At 40.4% G+C, this 19,445-nt stretch overlaps 1 protein-coding gene across 1 annotated transcript in view; it reads left to right on the plus strand.

The window, feature by feature from the left end:
• Window positions 1-14,607: 14,607 nt before the first annotated feature.
• Window positions 14,608-19,445, plus strand: part of slc38a10 (solute carrier family 38 member 10) — a 130,314-nt gene continuing 125,476 nt past the window's right edge. The window contains exon 1 of the mRNA XM_059948540.1: window positions 14,608-15,558. Within this exon, the coding sequence (XP_059804523.1) occupies window positions 15,469-15,558 (90 nt within the window). The 5' untranslated portion in view covers window positions 14,608-15,468. The remainder of the gene's footprint in view (window positions 15,559-19,445) is intronic.

Consider the following 19,445-nt stretch of genomic DNA (forward strand, 5'->3'; position numbering starts at 1 on the left):
CATATAGTTTGCATTGTTCTGCTCCCGCAGCTGGTAGGGCCTCTGCATTATGGAGTGGCACATTTAACAGAGTATAAACAAAAAGGTGAAAATTAGTATATTTTGTTAGAACTAGTGCCCACAAATAACGTTGACAGTGCTTCTCCCTATAGATGCTGCCTGGCCTGCTGTGTTCCACCAGCATTTTGTGTGTGATGCCCACAAATAATATTAGTTTTTGGAATTTAGAGTAGCAAATTGTTTAAGAAAGGAATTATGACCCAAAGAAGTTAAGAGATCATCCATGTGATTATTGGAGACACATTACAACTATGCAGATATTTTCAAATAACGTGATTTCTTTTACTGACTACACACCAGCTGAAGCATTCTGAATCCTGTTTAATTATTATTTCCAATTGTAGCACCCCATTGAAGAAACAAGTTGTGAGATATATTAAGTGGCCCAGTATGAGACTATTCTCCTGGAAGTTGGCTATCTAACTGATGGACCAAAAAATCATGATTGGTTATACTCAGCCATGTCATTTAATATTATCTGTTTGGCTGCAATATACTGCACTTATAAATATTACACAGCTTTAATAGGCAAAAGTAATCAGTATTTATTATACTTTATTTATGTGTATTCCAGAATATTGGGAAAAGCTGATTAGTAGGGTACTTTGTCATTGTGTTAATGTACTTATTGATTCTCTAAATACTTAACATTCTCATGGGCTTTTCAGAAATTGTTGGCTGGATCTTTGAAAGAGCTGGCTTTGAAAGTAAAACATTCAAATGATAAAATTATACATTTTTATTTGCTTGTGAAGACCGGGACTTGTTTAGAATTAAATCAATTAGATTCAACATTGATAAATATTTTTATAAACTTGAGTCAATTCTTCAGAAAGCAATGAAGTAAATGAAATAGCTAATCTAAAATTCCTCAATAATCCTTTAGCTCCTTCCACAAAGTCACCCTGACTATTCCTAATAAGACTATATTTTTCCAGATGTACAGTAAGTAGTTCCTATCCCTATGAATTTTCTTCACTATTTTTTCTACTACTTATACAAGACTCACTGGCCTATAATATCCTGGTTTGTCCCTATTTCACATCTTAAATAAAGGAACAATGATGGTTATTCTCTAGTCATCTGAAACCAAACCTGTGCCAAAGAGGATACAAAGATGTCTGCTAAGACCCCAGCACACTCCTCTCTCATTTCTTCCAATAACATGGAATAGATATCATCAGGTCCTGATAACTTAATTTTCTATAAGATTCTATCAGATCCTGAGGAATTCCTGTTCCCCCAGAGAACCAGCAGCTCCTTCTTAATATCAGCATGCCCCACGATCTGCTGATCTCACTATTCTCCATTCTCTTCTCCTAGGGTGTTTTATACCCCTCCAATAATTCACTTCAGAAAATCATTACAATGAGTTAGAGGTGTGATGGGTATTTGCTTCCTAGGCCCAGAAGCCTCATGTTTGCCAAGCTTGGCACTTGTAAGATCTAACAGATATAAATAAACTTCCAACGAATATTTCTTTGTTTAGCTTCTAGACGTAAAAAGGAATCATTATTCAGTTGTTAAAATGTAATTGTCAAGCAGAAGTCAGCTTGAAGTTAAAGCAAAGTAAGGTCTATTGAACAGCATTACAAACAAGCTTTGTATATAGCAGAAAATCTGTCTGTAGGAAGCAGATGTCATTCATTGCACCTGGTTTATTGTTGCTCAAGCTATGCAGTTAAGATGATGGATTATTTAATTTGGCTTGTTTCAAATAGACAAACTGGCTATAAGTTGCTTAGTTCAAAGAACTAAGCCGGCAAGATGAATAATATCATTTAGCATATTAAATAACTGATTTATTAATGTTGGAAGTTTATGTACTCAAGGAAGTTAGCTTCACAACATTAATGGTGGATAACTGACAACTACTGCATGTCTCCAAAATGCTTTTAGATCATTTGTGTAAAAAGGGTATCTGAGGAAATACCATGTGTGAAGTCGCCCAAGAGGAGAAAAGGGTATCAATGTTGAGAAAAATTTAGGCTTCGGGGTTGGGTAAAGAACATTGAGAAGTTATGAAAGAAACATGGGGTGAATTAGAAGCCATTCCACTGGCTTTAATTTCTGCAACAGGCAATCTGTTTGCTTGCATCTTTGATAACTTTTTAGTTTTTAGGTATTGCACTTGCATTTTGGGAATTTATAACTTGGAGATGTTTAAGATAGAATTCCTCTGTGAGTTTTAAGAATGTTGTTTGAATTTAAACATATATCACTGAAAATAAATGAACTGTTTTTAACTACTTTGTGAGTTGGCAGTTTCTTTTCCCTTGGTAAGGAGAGGGGACCCACCACCCACCATGGAGAATAAACAGGGAAGTAAACTCATCCTTGAAGATTGGGTTGTTACAGTATAATCTCCCTTTAGTGAGAGTACACATAGCTATTTATATATGATAGTGCTTAATGTCTTTGTTTGAGTTTAGAACTTCGTGGTCAGCAAACCGAATACCATCACAGCTGGCGCCTGACGTGGTCATGTTATACCAAAGTATTATTTTTAAAGGAGTTATTATTTAGCACTAGTTTAACCCAGAGAGCTGCCAACAAATTCTATGGCACCCCACCTAGTGCTATAAAATGGCTGACATCCTGGTTTCCAGCTGTTGTGTAGGCAAAAGCTGGTCGATATCATGAATGTGTTAATAATATATCAGAACTAAGGGATAATGCCCCCACTGCTCCTCACATTCAACATGATGAATATTTTATTCTTCAAGTCAGAGATTGCAATGCTGAAGGGATAGGTCATAGAGTGGGATGCAGATTAGATAGAACAAATCCTGCTTTATGACCTAATAGACTGAGACCATCACACTTTGTACCAGATCCCAACAAGGCAGGACTAATTTGTGACCCATATTTTAAAGCTGATGCATTGGGATATTGTGTATTTCTTCCCAGACACACATGAACTAGTGCCCATGCCAGTAACCATAAAAGATATAGGAGGAGAATTACATTATTTAGCCAATCAAGTCTGCTCCACAATTTCATCATGGCTGATTCATTTTCCCTCTCATCCCCAGTCTCCTGCCTTCTCGTCAGGCCCTGACCAATCAAAAGTCTATCAACCTCTGCCTTAAATATACATAAACATTTGGCCTCCGCAGCTGCCTGTGGCAATAAATTCCACAAATTCACTAATTGGCTAAATAAATTCCTCCTCATCTTCATTCTAAAAGAACACCCCTTTATTCTGAGGCTATCTTCTGGTCCTAGACTCTGCCACCATGTGAAACATCCTATCCACATCCAATCTATTGAGGCCCTTCAACATTCAATAGGTTTCAATTATGCCACCCCACATTCTTCTGAATTCTAGTGAATTCAGCCCAGAGTCATGAAACACTCTTCGTATGAAAAGCCATTCAATCCTGGAATCATTTTTGTCAACCACCTTTGAACCCTCTCCAGTTTTATCATATCCTTCCTAAGCTGAGGCCCAAAACTGCTCACAATACTCCATATGAGACTTCGCAAATGCTTTATGAAGCCTCAACACTACATCCTTGCTTTTATATTCTAGTCGTCTTGAAATGAAAGCCAACATTGCATTTGCTCTCCTCACCACTGACTCAACCTGCAAATTAACTCTTAGGGAGTCCTGCACAAGGATTTTCTGTCCATTTAGAAAATAGTCAGCCTTTTTATTTATTCTACCAAAGTGTATGACCATAAACTTTACAACACTGTTATCCTCCTGCCACTTCATTGCCCATTCTCCTAATCTGTCTAAGTCTTTCTGTAGCCTCTCCACTTCCTCAAAACTACCCACCCTTCCAGCTATCTTCGTATGATATGCAAACTTTGCAACAAAGCCATCAATTTCATCATCCAAGTCATTGACATATAACATGAAAAGAACTGGTCCCAACACAGAATCCTGTAGAACACCACTATTCACCGGCAGTCAACCATAAAAGTCCCCCATTATTCCTACTCTTTTCCTCCTGCTAATCAGCCATTGCTTTATCCATACTAGTATCTTTCCAGTAATACTATGGGCTTTTAACTTGTTACCCAGTCTTAGGTGTGGCATCTTGTCAAAGGCCTTCTGAAAATTTAAGTACACAATATCAACCAATTCTCTTTTGTCTATCCTGCTCATTATTTTTTCAAAGAATTACAGATTTGTCAGGTAAGATTTTCCCTTAAGAAAACCATGGCCTATTTAATCATATGCCTCCAAGTGCGCTAAAACCACATCCTTAATAATTGACTCCAACATATTCCCAAACACTGAGGTCAGGCTAACTGGCCCATAATATCCTTTCTGCTCCCTTCTTATAGAGTGGAATGACATTTGCAGTTTAGTCTTCCAGAACCATTCCAGAACTTAGTGATTCTTGAAAGATCATTACTAATGCCTCCACAATCTCTTCAGCTCCTGTGGTGTACACCATTTAGTCCAGATGACTTATCTACCTTCAGACCTCTCAGTTTCTCAAAATCTTCTCCCTAGTAATGGCATCTTCACACACTTCTGATCCCTGACACTCTGGAACTTCCACCATGCAGCTAGTGTTTTCCACAGTGAAGACAGATGCAAAATACTTATTCAGTTTTTCTGCCATTTCCTTTTCTCCAGCATCATTTTCCAGTGATCCAATATATCCACTCTCACCTCTATTTTACATTTTATGTATCTGAAGAAACTTTTCATATCCTCTTTAATATTATTGGCTAGCTTCCTTTGCTATTTCATCTTTTCCTCCCTAATGATCATTTTAGTTGCCTTCTGTTGTTTTTAAAAGCTGCTCCACCTTCCAGCTTCCCACTATTTTTTATTCTATTATATGCCTCCCTTTGATTTTTATGTTGGCTTTGACTTCTCTTGTTAGCCACGGTTGTGTCACCTTGCCTTTAGTATACTTCTTCCTCTCTGTCCTGTGTCTTCCAAATTGCTTCCAGAAATTGCAACCATTGCCACTCTGCTGTTATCCCTGCCAGTGTTTTTTTCCCCCCATTCAATTTTGGACAACTCCTCTCTCATGCCTCTTTAATTCCCTTTACTCCACTGTAATATTGATACATCTGACTTCAGTTTCTCCTTTTCAAATTTCAGGGTGAATTCAATCATATCATCAGTTTACCCTTAAGTGTTATTTTACCTTAAGCTCTCTAATCAATTCCATTTCATTAAACCCTAGATGTACTAATGAAGCCCAGAGAACAGTTGTTTGAAATGGTGTACTTAAATTACTAAAAGATTGACTAAAGCCAGTAAAAGAAGCATGCAGGGATAAGTTCCTGTACAGGGAGCCGCTGCAGCTTCCCAGTACAAACTCCCCATCAATTTTTTCAACCTTTGACTAATCAGAGTTTGCAGGCAGTGTGCGCTACATCTCCAGCTGCTGCTGAAGTGGCTACTTCAGAATGCCAAGTTACAGGACTTTTGATCCAGTCATGTTCCGAACATATTCTGCAATTCTTATTCACTTTATTTCCTATCGCTTATAGGATTATGGAAATCAATATCAGATGTGTGAATAGATTACAAACAAATTAATGGTGCAGGTGCACACAAAGGACTTGTTCCTGTATTGACCAAAACCATCTATAGCCAAGGTTCAATACCAGCTTATAAGAGTGGAGAAAAAGTGACAAGGGCAGACTGGGACCTAGTTTGTTCAGTAACGTTACCCTTTATCCTAGTGAAAACCTCTGCACCATGTGCAGAATAGTCCTTAATCACCACTCGATGCACGAACAATTTCAGATTATCGAAGAGATCCTGCACACCCACATGGATTACTGCTTGTCCCCACACAAGGGCAAAAAGGTGAGGGTACAGGGTCCTCCACTCTTCCCTCTAAAGGGCATGTGGGGTCAGTAAGAAAGTCATCAAACGAACTTCATTCCTTGAGTCAATTGCACTTTGATAAGGTCCCACATAGGAGATTTGTGGGCAAAATTAGAGCACATGGTATTGGGTAGGGTACTAACATGAATAGAAAATTGGTTGGCAGACAGGAAACAAAGAGTAGGGATTAACGGGTCCTTTTCAGAATAGCAGGCAGTGACTAGTGGGGTACCACAAGTCTTGGTGCTGGGACCGCAGCTATTTACAATATACGTTAATGATTTAGATGAAGTGACTAAAAGTAACATTAGCAAATTTGCAGATGACACAAAGCTGGGTGGCAGTGTGAAATATGAGGAGGATGTTAGGAGAATGTAGGGTGACTTGGACAGGTTGGGTGAGTGGGCAGATGCATGGCAGATGCAGTTTAATGTGAATAAGTGTGAGGTTATACACTTTGGTGGCAAGAACAGGAAGGCAGATTATTATCTGAATGGTGTCAAGTTAGGAAAAGGGCAAGCACAGCGAGATCTAGGTGTCCTTGTTCATTAGTCACTGAAAGTAAGCATGCAGGTACAACAGGCAGTGAAGAAAGCTAATGGCATGTTGGCCTTCATAACAAGGGGAGTTGAATATAGGAGCAAAGAGGTCCTTCTGCGTTTGTACAGGGCCCTGGTGAGACCACACCTGGAGTATTGTGTTCAGTTTTGGTCTCCAAATTTGAGGAAGGACATTCTTGCTATAGAGGGAGTGCAGTGTAGGTTCATGAGGCTGATTCCTGGGAGGGCAGGACTGTTATATGTTAAAAGATTGGAGTAACTGGGCTTGTATACACTGGAATTTAGAAGGATGAGAAGGGATCTGATTGAAACATAAGATTATTAAGGGATTGGACATGCTTGAGGCAGGAAACATATTCCCAATGTTGGGGGAGTCCAGAACCAGAGGCCACAGTTTAAGAATATGGGGTAGGCCATTTAGAACGGAGTTCAGGAAAAACTTTTTCACCCAGAGTTGTAGGTCTATGGAATGCTCTGCCTCAGAAGGTAGTGGAGGCCAATTCTCTGGATGCTTTCAAGAAAAAGTTAGATAGAGCTCTTAAAGATAGCAGAGACAAAGGCTGTGGGGAGAGGGCAGGAACTGGGTACTGATTGTGGATGATCAGCCATGATCATATTGAATGGTGGTGCTGGCTTGAAGAGCTGAATGGCCTACTCCTGCACCTATTGTCTAACAGTCCTGTCCTTCACCATCCCCTCAGCAGTGAGGATATGACCAACAGACCAAACAAGTCCCCTGGAGTCAGCCAGCCTTAGGAAGAGGTGTTCACTCACAGCCTATGTGGCTAGATAGTAGGGTAAAGGACACAGCGTTTAGTTCTACCCACATTCTTTCCATAAAAAAGTCTTTGACAAAGACACTGGTTCCTGGATAGAGGAAACATTGATATTGTAGAGAAGAATGTGAAACCGAGCACATGCCACAAGGCCTGTCTCATCTTTCATCTCAAAATATAAAAAGGTACAGGGCCAATCCTAAACGTTCACCCCTTCCCCTACAGCTCAGAGAAAACAAAATGTGAAGGAGGGGGAAGGCCAATGTTAATAAACACTGAACAGAACTTCAGCAACATCTCTAATCAAAATGTTCCACCTGATGAAAAGGATACAGGCATACCTAGTCTTACCTTTCTATAAGCCAAACCTTGCTTTTTTGGTAAAATTTGACCCTGCCATTTTGATATAACAGCAGACATTACAACAAATGCTACAAGGATTGACTCATAAAAGTAAAAATCTTGCACAGATCTGTACATAGGCTACTGGCCACACCCACTCCTTGAAAGCGGCAGACAGAGGCTACGTAATTAATATTAAGAAATCACAACTCTGTTGTACAAAAGTAAGTTTCCTAGGTATGACAATTACCAATCAGGGACATGGTTTAACCCTTGATAAAAAGTCACTTGAGTAGGATATCCAATGACCATAAAAGCCCTACAATCAACCCTAGACCTATTGAATTATGCTTTCATACATGACTATGCTCACTTTTTAAAACCATTGTATGACAGATATAAGCAGGAAAAATGCAGAACCTTTTGCTTTTATCCCAGAAAATTATGAGACATTAGAGAAATTAATGAATGCTGTTCAACAAGCAATAGACCTCCAGACAAGAAAACTAACAAGGTCTCTTTTCCTGTGAATTTTTGTTTCTCCAAAAACCGCTGTGGCCATCTGCTATAATGAGGGAGATGGCACACAATACCCCATACACTATCTCTCATGTAATTTCACCCCAACAGAACTGAAACTTACTGCTTTAGAATAACATCTTACTATGGTACTCCAGATATTTATTTGCAGAAGGCAAGGGGATAAACCAATTATTATTCAGACCGAGCTTGAAAAATGATAGCAAATTACTAACAAATGAACAGAGAGCTACCATAACCAGATATGGGAAATGGCAAATCCTTTTATGACACCTTAAAGTGCAAATACATCCCTGAAAGCTATGATTTACAGTCCTTACCTGTAATGGAAGATGTAGAACCATCTTCTCCATGATCTAATGTAGCACAACATCCTTTAGAGCACTATTCTCAAATAGGGGAATATGATGGAATAGCAATGAAAAGCCAGAAAGATGGATCCACTCAATTATAATTTCTGCTCTTGATTATAAAAGGAAGATTTTTTTAATATCAGAAACTGAATTTGAACCACATGGATTGCAAACACATCCTTTAGGGGATCATACAATTCAATTTGCAGAGGGTAAAGCCCTAGAATTATGTCTAAAACAAGTAACTACAAGAGAACCAGTCTTGACATGTACTGACTCTAATTATGTTAAGAATGTGACAGAAAGAGACCTTCCCATCTGGTCAACTACAGCATGGAGAACAGAGGTGAATTGTTTCCACATTTCTCCACATGGAAGAATATTTATGAATTATTATTGACTTAACCATTAATATAGGTGTTGTGCATCATGGGGCACACTGCAGGCCTCTTATACGTTTATGGTAACACACTAAGCAATAAACAAGTAAAACAAGCTGTTGGGATGACCGTACTATGGCATGGGATGCTAAGGTTTTACTAGTTACTAACAAATAAAAATAACCAGTCTGATGCTTTAAGAATTCTCCTAGATACTACTAAACCCAATTCCAAAGGATAGCCAACACAGTACAAATATGAAGCTGATGGTGAAGGTAAGACCTGGGTATGCACTGATTCAAGAAGCCCACAAAGGATTCAGACACAGTCATGGTGGCGGACAAGCCACTCATGCAAAATTAGCTGTAGTATGTTATACTGGTGGACTTACATGTTGTAGGTGCCTATACACAGTACAACTCTCCTAAAGGCATTGAGAGAACTTATGAGAATTCAAGAAACAACAAAGGAACCTAACAAGAGAATTGGAAACCACAAAAGGTGGACAAGGCCCATGAAAAGAAATTCCATAAAAATAATGCTGATCCTAGTTTTCATCCTTCATGGAAACCTGCTTGTCATTATAGAGGTTATCAATGATAGGACAGGAAACAAGACTATAAGTAAAACTGTCTCCATAGATATTATCAAAAACTACCCCAGCAGGATTTATCCTCCCAGAATGAGTGAATAATTATTATATATATAAATAATATATAATTATGATTATAATTAACCCTTATGTTCTGACATCTTTTTCTAGGAACTGAGAATTAAAATCATTGACAGAATCCTCAACAGGAGAACTGTACTCTCTTACTTTTGCAAATGTTTCATTTTTAATGTATATTATTATATTATGACATCATGTAGCTGATGGATATAATTTTCTATAGATAAAATGGGAGATTAGATAGTTGGTGGTGCAGTGGCATCAGCCCCAGACTTCAAGGCAAATGTTCCAGAGTTCGAATCCGGCCAATTCCTTGCACGCTTTGCATCCGTAATGGTTTGAGCATTGAACTAGCAATTTGACCTCTTGTTTCCAAGAGGAGTCTTGATCTCAATGCTGATATCTGTAGGAAGAATCTGGGTTAGAATCTTTGCTTAGAAATTGTGTCGGGGTGGCGGGGGGGGGGGGGGGGAGGAAAGAGTGGTATTGGTGTTGCTGATGGATATCTGCTTCCTGGGCCAGGAGGCCTCATGTTTGCTAAGCTCAGTTTCTAAACACAGCAGCTGCCTCCTGTAAGATCAAACAGATGTAAGTAAACTTACAACTAATATTTCTTTGTTTAGCTTCTAGTTGGAAAAGGGAGTCAGTCTTCAGTTGTTAAAATGTAAATAGAAAACAGTAATCAGCTTGAAGTTAAAATAAAGAAATGTCTATAGAACAAGCTCTGTATATAATAGACACTGACTGTAGGAAGCAGATGTAGCTCACTGTACCTGGTTTATTACTGCTCAAGAGATGCAGTAAAAGACAACGGGTTATTTAATTTGCTAACAAGAGGAAATCTGCAGATGCTGGAAATTCAAACAACAACACACACAATGCTGGTGGAATGCAGGAGGTCAGGCAGCATCTATAGGGAGAAGCGCTGTCGACGTTTCAGGCCGAGACCCTTCGTCAGGACTAACGAGTCCTGATGCAGGGTCTCAGCCTGAAACGTTGACAGCGTTTCTCCCTAGATCAGGGGTCAGCAACCTTTACCACTGAAAGAGCCACTTGGACCCGTTTCCCACAGAAAAGAAAACACTGGGAGCCGCAAAACCCGTTTGACATTTAAAATGAAATAACACTGCATACAACGTTTTGTTTTGCCTTTATGCTATGTATAAATAAACTATAATGTGTTGCATTTATGAAATTGATGAACTCCTGCAGAGAAAACGAAATTACATTTCTGCATGCAACAAAAACATTTTGAACTCCGAAAAAAAGACGTTGGGTTGAAGGTTACTTTTAAGTAAAATACTCAACGTCTATTTGAGTCCTTCTTGTATTTATGAAAAACGCCAAACTTAAATTTGCCGCCAGCAGCAAACCAAAAATAACGTCAGCCAGCTGTCAACCTGAAAAATAAAAGGACTATTTCACTGAACAATGAAAACATATGAATATACGTAAAATAATACGCAATTAAAATATTTATCATACTTCTTCAGGTTGACTCACACCTGACAATGCAGTCGTATTCAGTAGGGATGGATCGATGCTTAGGGGAGTGACCGGGAAGGATAATGTGTTTTTTTCCTCTCTGAACTCACAGAAGCGTTTCCCAAACGATGTTTGCATTGCGATGATTGCAGAATGTAAATACTCCGAATTTATCATGTCGTGACATTGTTTGAACTCTCTCAAATTGGGGAAGTGAGACAATGTGCCTTTCTGTAAATCTCTGGCAAGCAACGTCAACTTGCGCTCGAATGCAAAACATCCTCCAACATGTGCAGGGCTGTACGTCCTTACCCCGTTGAAGAGCTGTGTTCAGTGTGTTCAGGTGCGCTGTCATGTCTACCATGAAGTGTAGCTTTTCCAGCCACTCTGGCTGTTCCAGCTCAGGAAAGTTGAGCCCTTTGCTGCCCAGGAAAGTTTTCACTTCTTCCAGATGCGCGACAAAGCGTTTCAGCACCTCCCCTCTGGACAGCCAGCGATAAAAACACGTTGTAGCGGTTGCTACACGCAGTCAGTAAACTGCAGTCAAAGATAGCTTTATTCGAACTAAACAGCCTTGCTTTTAAGCCTCCCTCAACCCGCCCCCCATGGGCGCGGATGCTGCAAAAGACACGTACTCACAAACCCCCGTAGGCTATCTCCCTTAGCCTGAACGCTGGCTAATTGTGAGCCGGTTCGGATGTGTCAGCAAATGGGTCGCCACAACGCCTTATTTAGATTGTACAAGATCACCATAATCTTCAAATTTAGATTTACATTTCAAAAACTAACAAACTAACATAAAATACATATTAATTAAATACTGACCATGTAGCGGTGTGCTACACGCAGCGCTAAAATTACGACACGGAGTCGATAACTGCAGTCGAAGGAAAAAAACTTTATTCGAAATCTTCAGCCTCACTTTTAAGCCTCCCTCAACCTGCCCCCCCCCCCCCATGGCGCAGAGGCTCCAAAGCTCTGTGCTCGCAAACCCCCGTAGGCTATCTTATTGTGAGTCGGTTCGGATGTGCCAGGAAAAGGGTCGCCACAACCAATTATTTCCCAAAGCAACAGGGAGCCGCAGCACAGACGTAAAAGAGCCACATGTGGCTCCGGAGCCGCGGGTTGCCGACCCCCGCCCTAGATGCTGCCTGACCTGCTGCATTCCACCAGCATTTTGTGTGGGTTATTTAATTTGACTTGTTTCAAACAGACAAACTGACAAGTTGATTTGTTCAAAGAAGCTTACAGACCAGATGGATAATATCATTTAGCATATCAAAAAACTGATTTACTAATGTTGGAAGTTTTATGTACTCAGGTAAATTAGTTTCACAGCATTAATGGTGGTTAGCTGAGGACTTTGTTTCCAAAAAGCTTTTAGACCGCTTGTGTAAAAAGGGTATCATAGACGAGTGAAGTCATCAAAGAGGAGAAAAGGGTATAAGTGTAGAGCGCGTTTCAGGCTTATTAAGAATGGCGCATCAAGAAACTATAAGAGACATAGGGTGAATTAGAAACCATTCCTCTGGCTTTGATTTCTACAACGGACAATTCGTTTGTCTGCATTGTTGGTATCTCATTTTAGTTTGTGGGAATTGTACTCATGTTTTAGAAAAAGATAAACATATCTTAAATGTTTAAGATAGAAATCCTCTGAGTTTTTAATATGTTTTAAGAATGTTCGCATTACTGAAAATAGGGTGTTGTGTAAACAAGCGCAGAGAAATTGGACGTTACGCTTCTTGATCACATTGTCCATCCAGGCAAAGCTCTCAACATCATTGGACACATTTACAAGGAGTGCTGCCACATAAAAGCACCATCCAAGCCATGCTCTCTTCTCATTATTATCATCAGGCAGGAAGTAAAGGAGCCTTAGGTCCCACACCTCTAAGTTCCAAGAACTGTTATTACCATACAACCATCAGGCTCTTGACCTGCGTGGATAACTTCTCAATTTTGAACTCATTCCACAACCTGTTGTCACTTTCAAGTACTCCATAAACAATGTTCTCAGTATAATTTATTTACATTTTCATATTGTTTTGGTTGTTTGTCAATCTTTATTTGTATACAGTTTTTCAAAAATTCTATTGTATTTCATTACTTTTTGCAAATGCCTGCAAGAAATGAATCTCATGGTAGTAAATGGTGACATATATGTTCTTTGATAATAAATTTAATTTGACTTTAACATTGTCATTAGGGTAGCCCAGGTGAGAAATGGAAGACCAAAGGCAGCTAGACAAATGGTAGTTTCCAGAGGAGACCTTGGGAACTGTTGGAGGTTATAGAGCGGGCACAGGTGGAAAGCTGTTGTAGTCTATGTAGAAACACGTGTGGGTATCCTCATACAGTAGAGCCATGAGGGAGGTGTGTTTGATCAGGATTCTACAGTTCAACAGTTACTTAAGAGTGTGGATGAACAAAGGGACCTTGGGGTTCAAATCCACACATCCCTTAAGGTCGCTGCACAGGTTGATAGGGTAGTTAAGAAGGCCTATGGGATGCTGGGCTTCATTAACAGGGGGATTGAGTTCAGGAGTAGAGAGGTCATGTTGCAACTCTACAGATCTCTGGAGATTTACCAGAATGTTGCCTGGTTTGGAGAACAAGTCATATGAGGCAAGGTTAGCATAGAAGAATGAGAGGGGACTTGATAGAGGTCTACAAGATTATGAGAGGCATAGATAGGGTGGATAGTCAGTACCTGTTTCCCAGGGCACAAATAGCAAACACCAGAGGGCATATGTACAAAGTTAAGGGAGGGATATTTAGGGGAGACATCAGGGGTAGGTTTTTTTAAAATAAAAACAGAGGGTTGTGAGTGCCTGGAATGACTTACCAGGGGTGGTGGTGGAGGCTAAAAAATTAGGGTTATTTAAGAACCTCTTGGACAGGCACATGGATGAAAGAAAAATTGAAGGTTATGGGGTAGTGTGGGTTTAGTACTTTTTTTTAAAAAGATTATATGGGTCGTACTGTGCCATTCCTGATGAAGGGTCTCAGCCTGAAACGTTGGCTACTCTTTTCTCATAGATGCTGCCTGGCCTGCTGAGTTCTTCCAGCGTTGTGTACGTATTCTGTACTGTACTGTAGTGTTCTATGGTTCTAAAGTTTGATTACAAGTTAAGGAATTTGAGGAGATCTTTGCGAATACATTTCAACCATGGCAAAGATTGATTGATACTATACCGCCCCAGGTGTTGAAACTGGGGTTCATAACAGGAGATGTTAGGGTTAAGTTTTTTTTTAACACAGAGAGTGGTGAGTGTGTGGAATGGGCTCCCGGCAACTGTGGTGGAGGCAGATATGATAAGGTCTTTTAAGAGACTCCTGGATAGGTACATGGACCTTAGAAAAATAGAGGGCTATGGGTAACCTTAGGTAATCCCTAAAGTCAGTACATGCAGGTTTTCTATGTTTCTGTTAGAAGTTAAGAAATTTGAGACCTTTGTGAGCACAAAGACAGAAATATAACGTGTCGTTGTATTGAGAATGAAGTGATGTTAAAAAGCCAAACATCAGGAAAGGATTTAGAAGGACAGCAGTTTCGAAAACCTCCGTCATCTTTCGAGTCCTCCCAAACAGAGGGGCGGCGCTGCGGATATCGGTGTCGGGGCTCTCGCCTCGGCTGCCGGCGGCCCAGCTCTCGCTCGTTGTCAGTCGCGACTTCCTGGAGACGGCGGGAAGGGGAGTGGAGGCGTCGGGCGATTTGAATACGCGGAAACTCGCCGGCGGCGGGAGTGGGCGCTGTCGGTGCTGCCCGGGGGACAGGTGAGAGGTGGCCCAGGTGGCGGCGGCGGCAGCGGCAGCGGCGGCGGCAGCCGGTGTGACGGCGGGGCCGGCCCAGCGGATTGTAAACACGGCGCCGAGGTTTCGCCACGTCACGGAAAGTCCTGTCAGCCGCTACCCTCCACCTTCCTCCTGCTCCGGATTTGCCTCTACGTTACATATGCTTTCCCTTCTAATTTGTTTTTTTTTTAAAAAAAGTAACTTTGATTTTTCTTCTGGCATCCAGACATTGTGACGGTCTTAAACAATCTTTACTGGGGTGTATGTTTCCATTTTGCGAACAGCATTACCTGTAATCGAATTGTATACAACACCTTATTGAACCAGAAGACCACTTATAAGTGTCGTAGACGTGGTTGCTCGTGTCAGTGCTATTCCAAGTGAGGATTTTGGGTGGGGTATCATCAGTTTTCTTTTATGCCAAGCCTTTTTTTCTTTGAAGAGCACTGGTTTTGTAACTAGTACACTTTATAATAACGAAATCAAAATTGGAACTTGGGGGAAAAATTATATTTAGTTTCCCCCCCCCCCCCCAATATGGACATGACTTGATAGGCAGCTCTTCCCCGTTGACATTTACTGATGGTCAACACTGATAATTTTGCCAGCAAGTGAAAAGTAATCCAAAACAAGTCAGCTTTTTTTTAAAAACCGTTTTGAGGTACGTTACCTCCTCTAAATAATTAAACATGACTGCTTCGACCTGGGGCCTCGTCATGAACGTGGTGAACAGTATCGTGGGAGTCAGCGTACTCACCATGCCATTCTGCTTTAGACAGGTGAGTGATGATTTTCTTAGCTGAGGCATACTTTTAGTATCTTGTGTATTGACAATCTTTTGATTGTGTGAAAGTGTGAAAGTCTCAATTTAAATGACATGATAGTAAATACGCTTTAGCTAGGAAGTTGTGGTTACTGCAGTACGGAAGTAATATGCAGTTTGGTTGCTGTCATTTACCTGCTCTTTTCCAAATATTGACTCTAAGGTTCCTCCAGTCACTGTAAGAACCTCAAGAGCCATTATTTGAAGAGCAGATAAATTTAGTGTCTTGACTTTATCATACAATATTGAAGTAAGTTAATGGATTATTTCTGCAATATTTATTGCAAAATATTATTTCCTCAAATTTTGCTGGGAAAGATGCACCTCAATGGTATGCACAGAGTGTCAGCATCTCAGAGCATCTGTCTTGGGCCCAACACATGCATTCACAAAGAAGGCATACCAGTGGCCATACTTTATTAAGGGAATTTGGTATGTCACCAAAGACACATGTCTTTATTTGGTGGAGAGCATTTTGAGTCGCAAGGTTGTAGACTTGGTCAACTCCAGCACAAGCACAACTCTGAGGCTCACCATAGTGGACATCTTCAAGAGGTGGTACTTCAAGAAGGCAGCATCCATCATCTAGGCCCACACTATGTGGAACATTTCCTCTTCCCATTACTGCCTTTGTGGAGGAGGTTCAGGAGCCTGAAGTCCCACACTTAACGTTTTAGGGAATTCAGATTTCTGAATGATCCATGAACAATACCTCGCATCTTTACCATTTGTCTCTCCCACCACCTTCATCCGTTTCCCCAACACCCACCTCATCCCCTTCTCCAGCAAGTTTAAAAACTGTCAAATGTTTCCATTTTTCATTATTACTGTAACTTCTGTAACTTGTGTACTGTAAGTTACACAATAAAAATCATCTGTTAGTAGTGATGTTAGTATCTATAAACAATATTATGTTTATCAACAATAACTGCTTCAACTGAATGGGAATAACTTGGTGTTTTAAAAGTTGCAAGTAAGTTATCGTAAGGAGGTCACTGCATGGGTATTTTATCAATAGTTGCACTATTCTCCTCATATCCATTCCTATAAAACTCAGCAACACACAAAATGCTGGAGGAACTCAGCAGGCCAGGCAGGATCTATTGGGGGGGGGGGGGGGTTGTGATGGAAATAACTGATTCTTTGAGTCTCAACAGTAAAGGCCTGAACACACAGAGTTTTAATAATAAGGAATTTATTTACAAGGGGAAGTCAGGTCAACACAAGCATCTACAATATACAGGAAGCGGTGTGGGGACAGGGTACGGTTACACATACAAAGAACAAGGGAAAAGCACTACGACAGCTATCCCCCTTGACCTTGGATAGCTGCGGCTCCCTTACCAGGACAAACGATAGACCTTCCCAAACATAAATCAATGCACTTAACTTCAATGAGGTGGTCTGTAAGAGAGGGCGAGCCAAGGACAAGTCTCACCTTTTATAGCATGAGGCTGGGCGCGATAATCCAAATAAGGTGACCAATAATTTAGGTGTGCATTGATTAGTTGGGAGGGACCAAATGTTGATTGGCGTGTGGTGTGTCCTCCGACCAGCCAGATGGCAGTGCGTCTGTCACGTGGCTGGTATCTGGATATGGGTGGGGGTGGGGGGGCGGAAGAGTACAGTTAACCTTTCAGGCTGAGACCCTGGCAGAGCGTCAGCCCGAAGTGCCAACTGTACTTTCCCCCCCATAGATGCTGCCTGGTCTGCCGAGTCCTCCAGCATTTTGGATTTCCAGCATCTGCAGACTTCCTCTTACAAAATTGTGGATGAGTTACTATTTTTTAAAGTTGATCAACATGTTGCTTCAGCATGATTTTTTAAAAAAGTGTTATTTGTATGTAGTCTTTTAAAATGTAGAAATATTCAAAAACAATTTTCTGGAAATGAATTGAAAGAAATGTGATTAGGAACCATAAGAGGGAATGTAACTAGTTATGTAATTACTTTACAACCAAATACAAAGCAGCAGTAAAGTAGCAAAAGAATAGCAATTATATGCCAGTAAGGTTCAAATTCAAACTTTGTTTTTGAAGCTATTTCTACTCTTAGTTTGTGCTTGTTCCTAATCTTGCTCCTGATACGGTGGGAAGAGGAAAGAATGGAGCTTTGTAGAGAAGGAAGGTGAAATTGTAAAGAGACAACACAGGACAGAAAATAACGTCTGTGTGTGTGGGGGGAGGAGAGGTGGAGGAAATGTATTGGGAATACTGCTTTGAGGTAAATTGCCACAAATTGCATGGAGGCCCTGATTCAAACTACTCATTTGGCAAAAATATTCACGTAAAAAGATGAGAAAGTGTGCAGATGCTGGAAATCTAAGCAACACAAGAAAAGTGCTGGAGGAACTCGGTAGGACATGTAGCATCTATGGAAAAGAGTCTCATGTTTTGGGCTGAGAATCAGGCTAATTGTCATAAGTCATGAAGTTTGTTCTGTGGCAGGACCACAGTACAGACATAACAAATTACTATAAGGCACAATAAAAATACAGTGCTGAAGAGAAGTCGTGATGTAAAACATTGAATGAGGGTCTCCAGGCTCCTGAACCTCCTCCCTAATGGTAGTAATGAGAAGAGGACATAACCCGGGTGGCGAGAGCCCTTTATGATGGATGCAGCCGCCTTTAGGCGTTGCTTCTGGAAGATGTCCTCCGCAGCTTGTGCCCGTGATGGAACTGTTGAATTTATAGATGACGACAGAATCTCAGCAGATCTGTTGTTTGGTACTGAAAGTGTGTGGCTTCAGGTGTTATTCTTGGAATTTGATGTTTGCCTGCTTCTGTAGTTAATTTAAATGTTGAAGAAATGAATGCTGATGCAAAGGAATTGTTGTTCAATGAAGAAGTTCTGTTTTGGACAATATTCTCACCTGTGCATGCACCACATGATTTAGTAATCTTTTGCATTAGGGTGCTCAAACAGCAGTCTTGTCTTATCACCTTGTGCAGCAATTTTACATTGAACTTATTGCATGTAAACTGAGGCACAATTATTATGTAAAAATTCATGCCTCATTTTGTTTTTGTAGTTTAACCATGACTCCAGTTTGTCGCTTTCCAATCATCTCCTGATTTCTGTAATTAAATTAAAACTTGAAGCAACGCACACAAAATGCTGGAGGAGCTCTGCAGGTCAGTCAGCATCTATGGAAATGAATAAACAATCAACCCTTCTTCAGGACTAGAAAGGAAGTGGGAAGTTAGCAGAATAAAAAGGTGGGGGGAGGGGAAGGAGTTATAGACAGGTGCAGCCGGAGTGGAGAATAGAAGAAATCAGATTCCTTCTTCTCCAGGCCTTTGTACTTTGATAATAAAATTTACTTTGAACTTTGATCAGATTCCTTCCTCTCTAGCCCTTATCTTTTTTCTACCCACCTGGCTTCACCTATCGCCTTCCAGCTATCCTCCTTCCCCTACCCCACTTTTTATTATAGCATCTTCCAACTTTAATCCTTCCCAACCTTAAAGAAGTGTCTCGGCCTGAAATGTCTTATGTTTCTTCATTTCCATAAATGCTGCCTGACCGGCTGCATTTCTCTAGCAATTTGTGTGTGTTGCTTTGGATTTTCAGTATCTACAGAATTCGTATTTATTGTATATATGATATAGCTTTTCAAGAAAGGAATCGAGGGTTCCATTAATTTTGAATGGCATCTTTCACATTTTGACCGAATTGGAACTTGGATCTGTTCTCTGGTATAATGTTTATCACAGATGTGGCATCATTTGGTGTTTAACCCCTTTTCATGTTGCCAGTATGGCTGAAACTGTCTGTGTCCTAGGTGTGTCTTATGCTTTTATATCAAATTGCATTAAAATGTAATCCACTCATACAAATT

This window comes from Hypanus sabinus, chromosome 23 (assembly GCF_030144855.1).
Source record: "Hypanus sabinus isolate sHypSab1 chromosome 23, sHypSab1.hap1, whole genome shotgun sequence".
NCBI classification, from domain to species: Eukaryota; Metazoa; Chordata; class Chondrichthyes; order Myliobatiformes; family Dasyatidae; genus Hypanus; species Hypanus sabinus.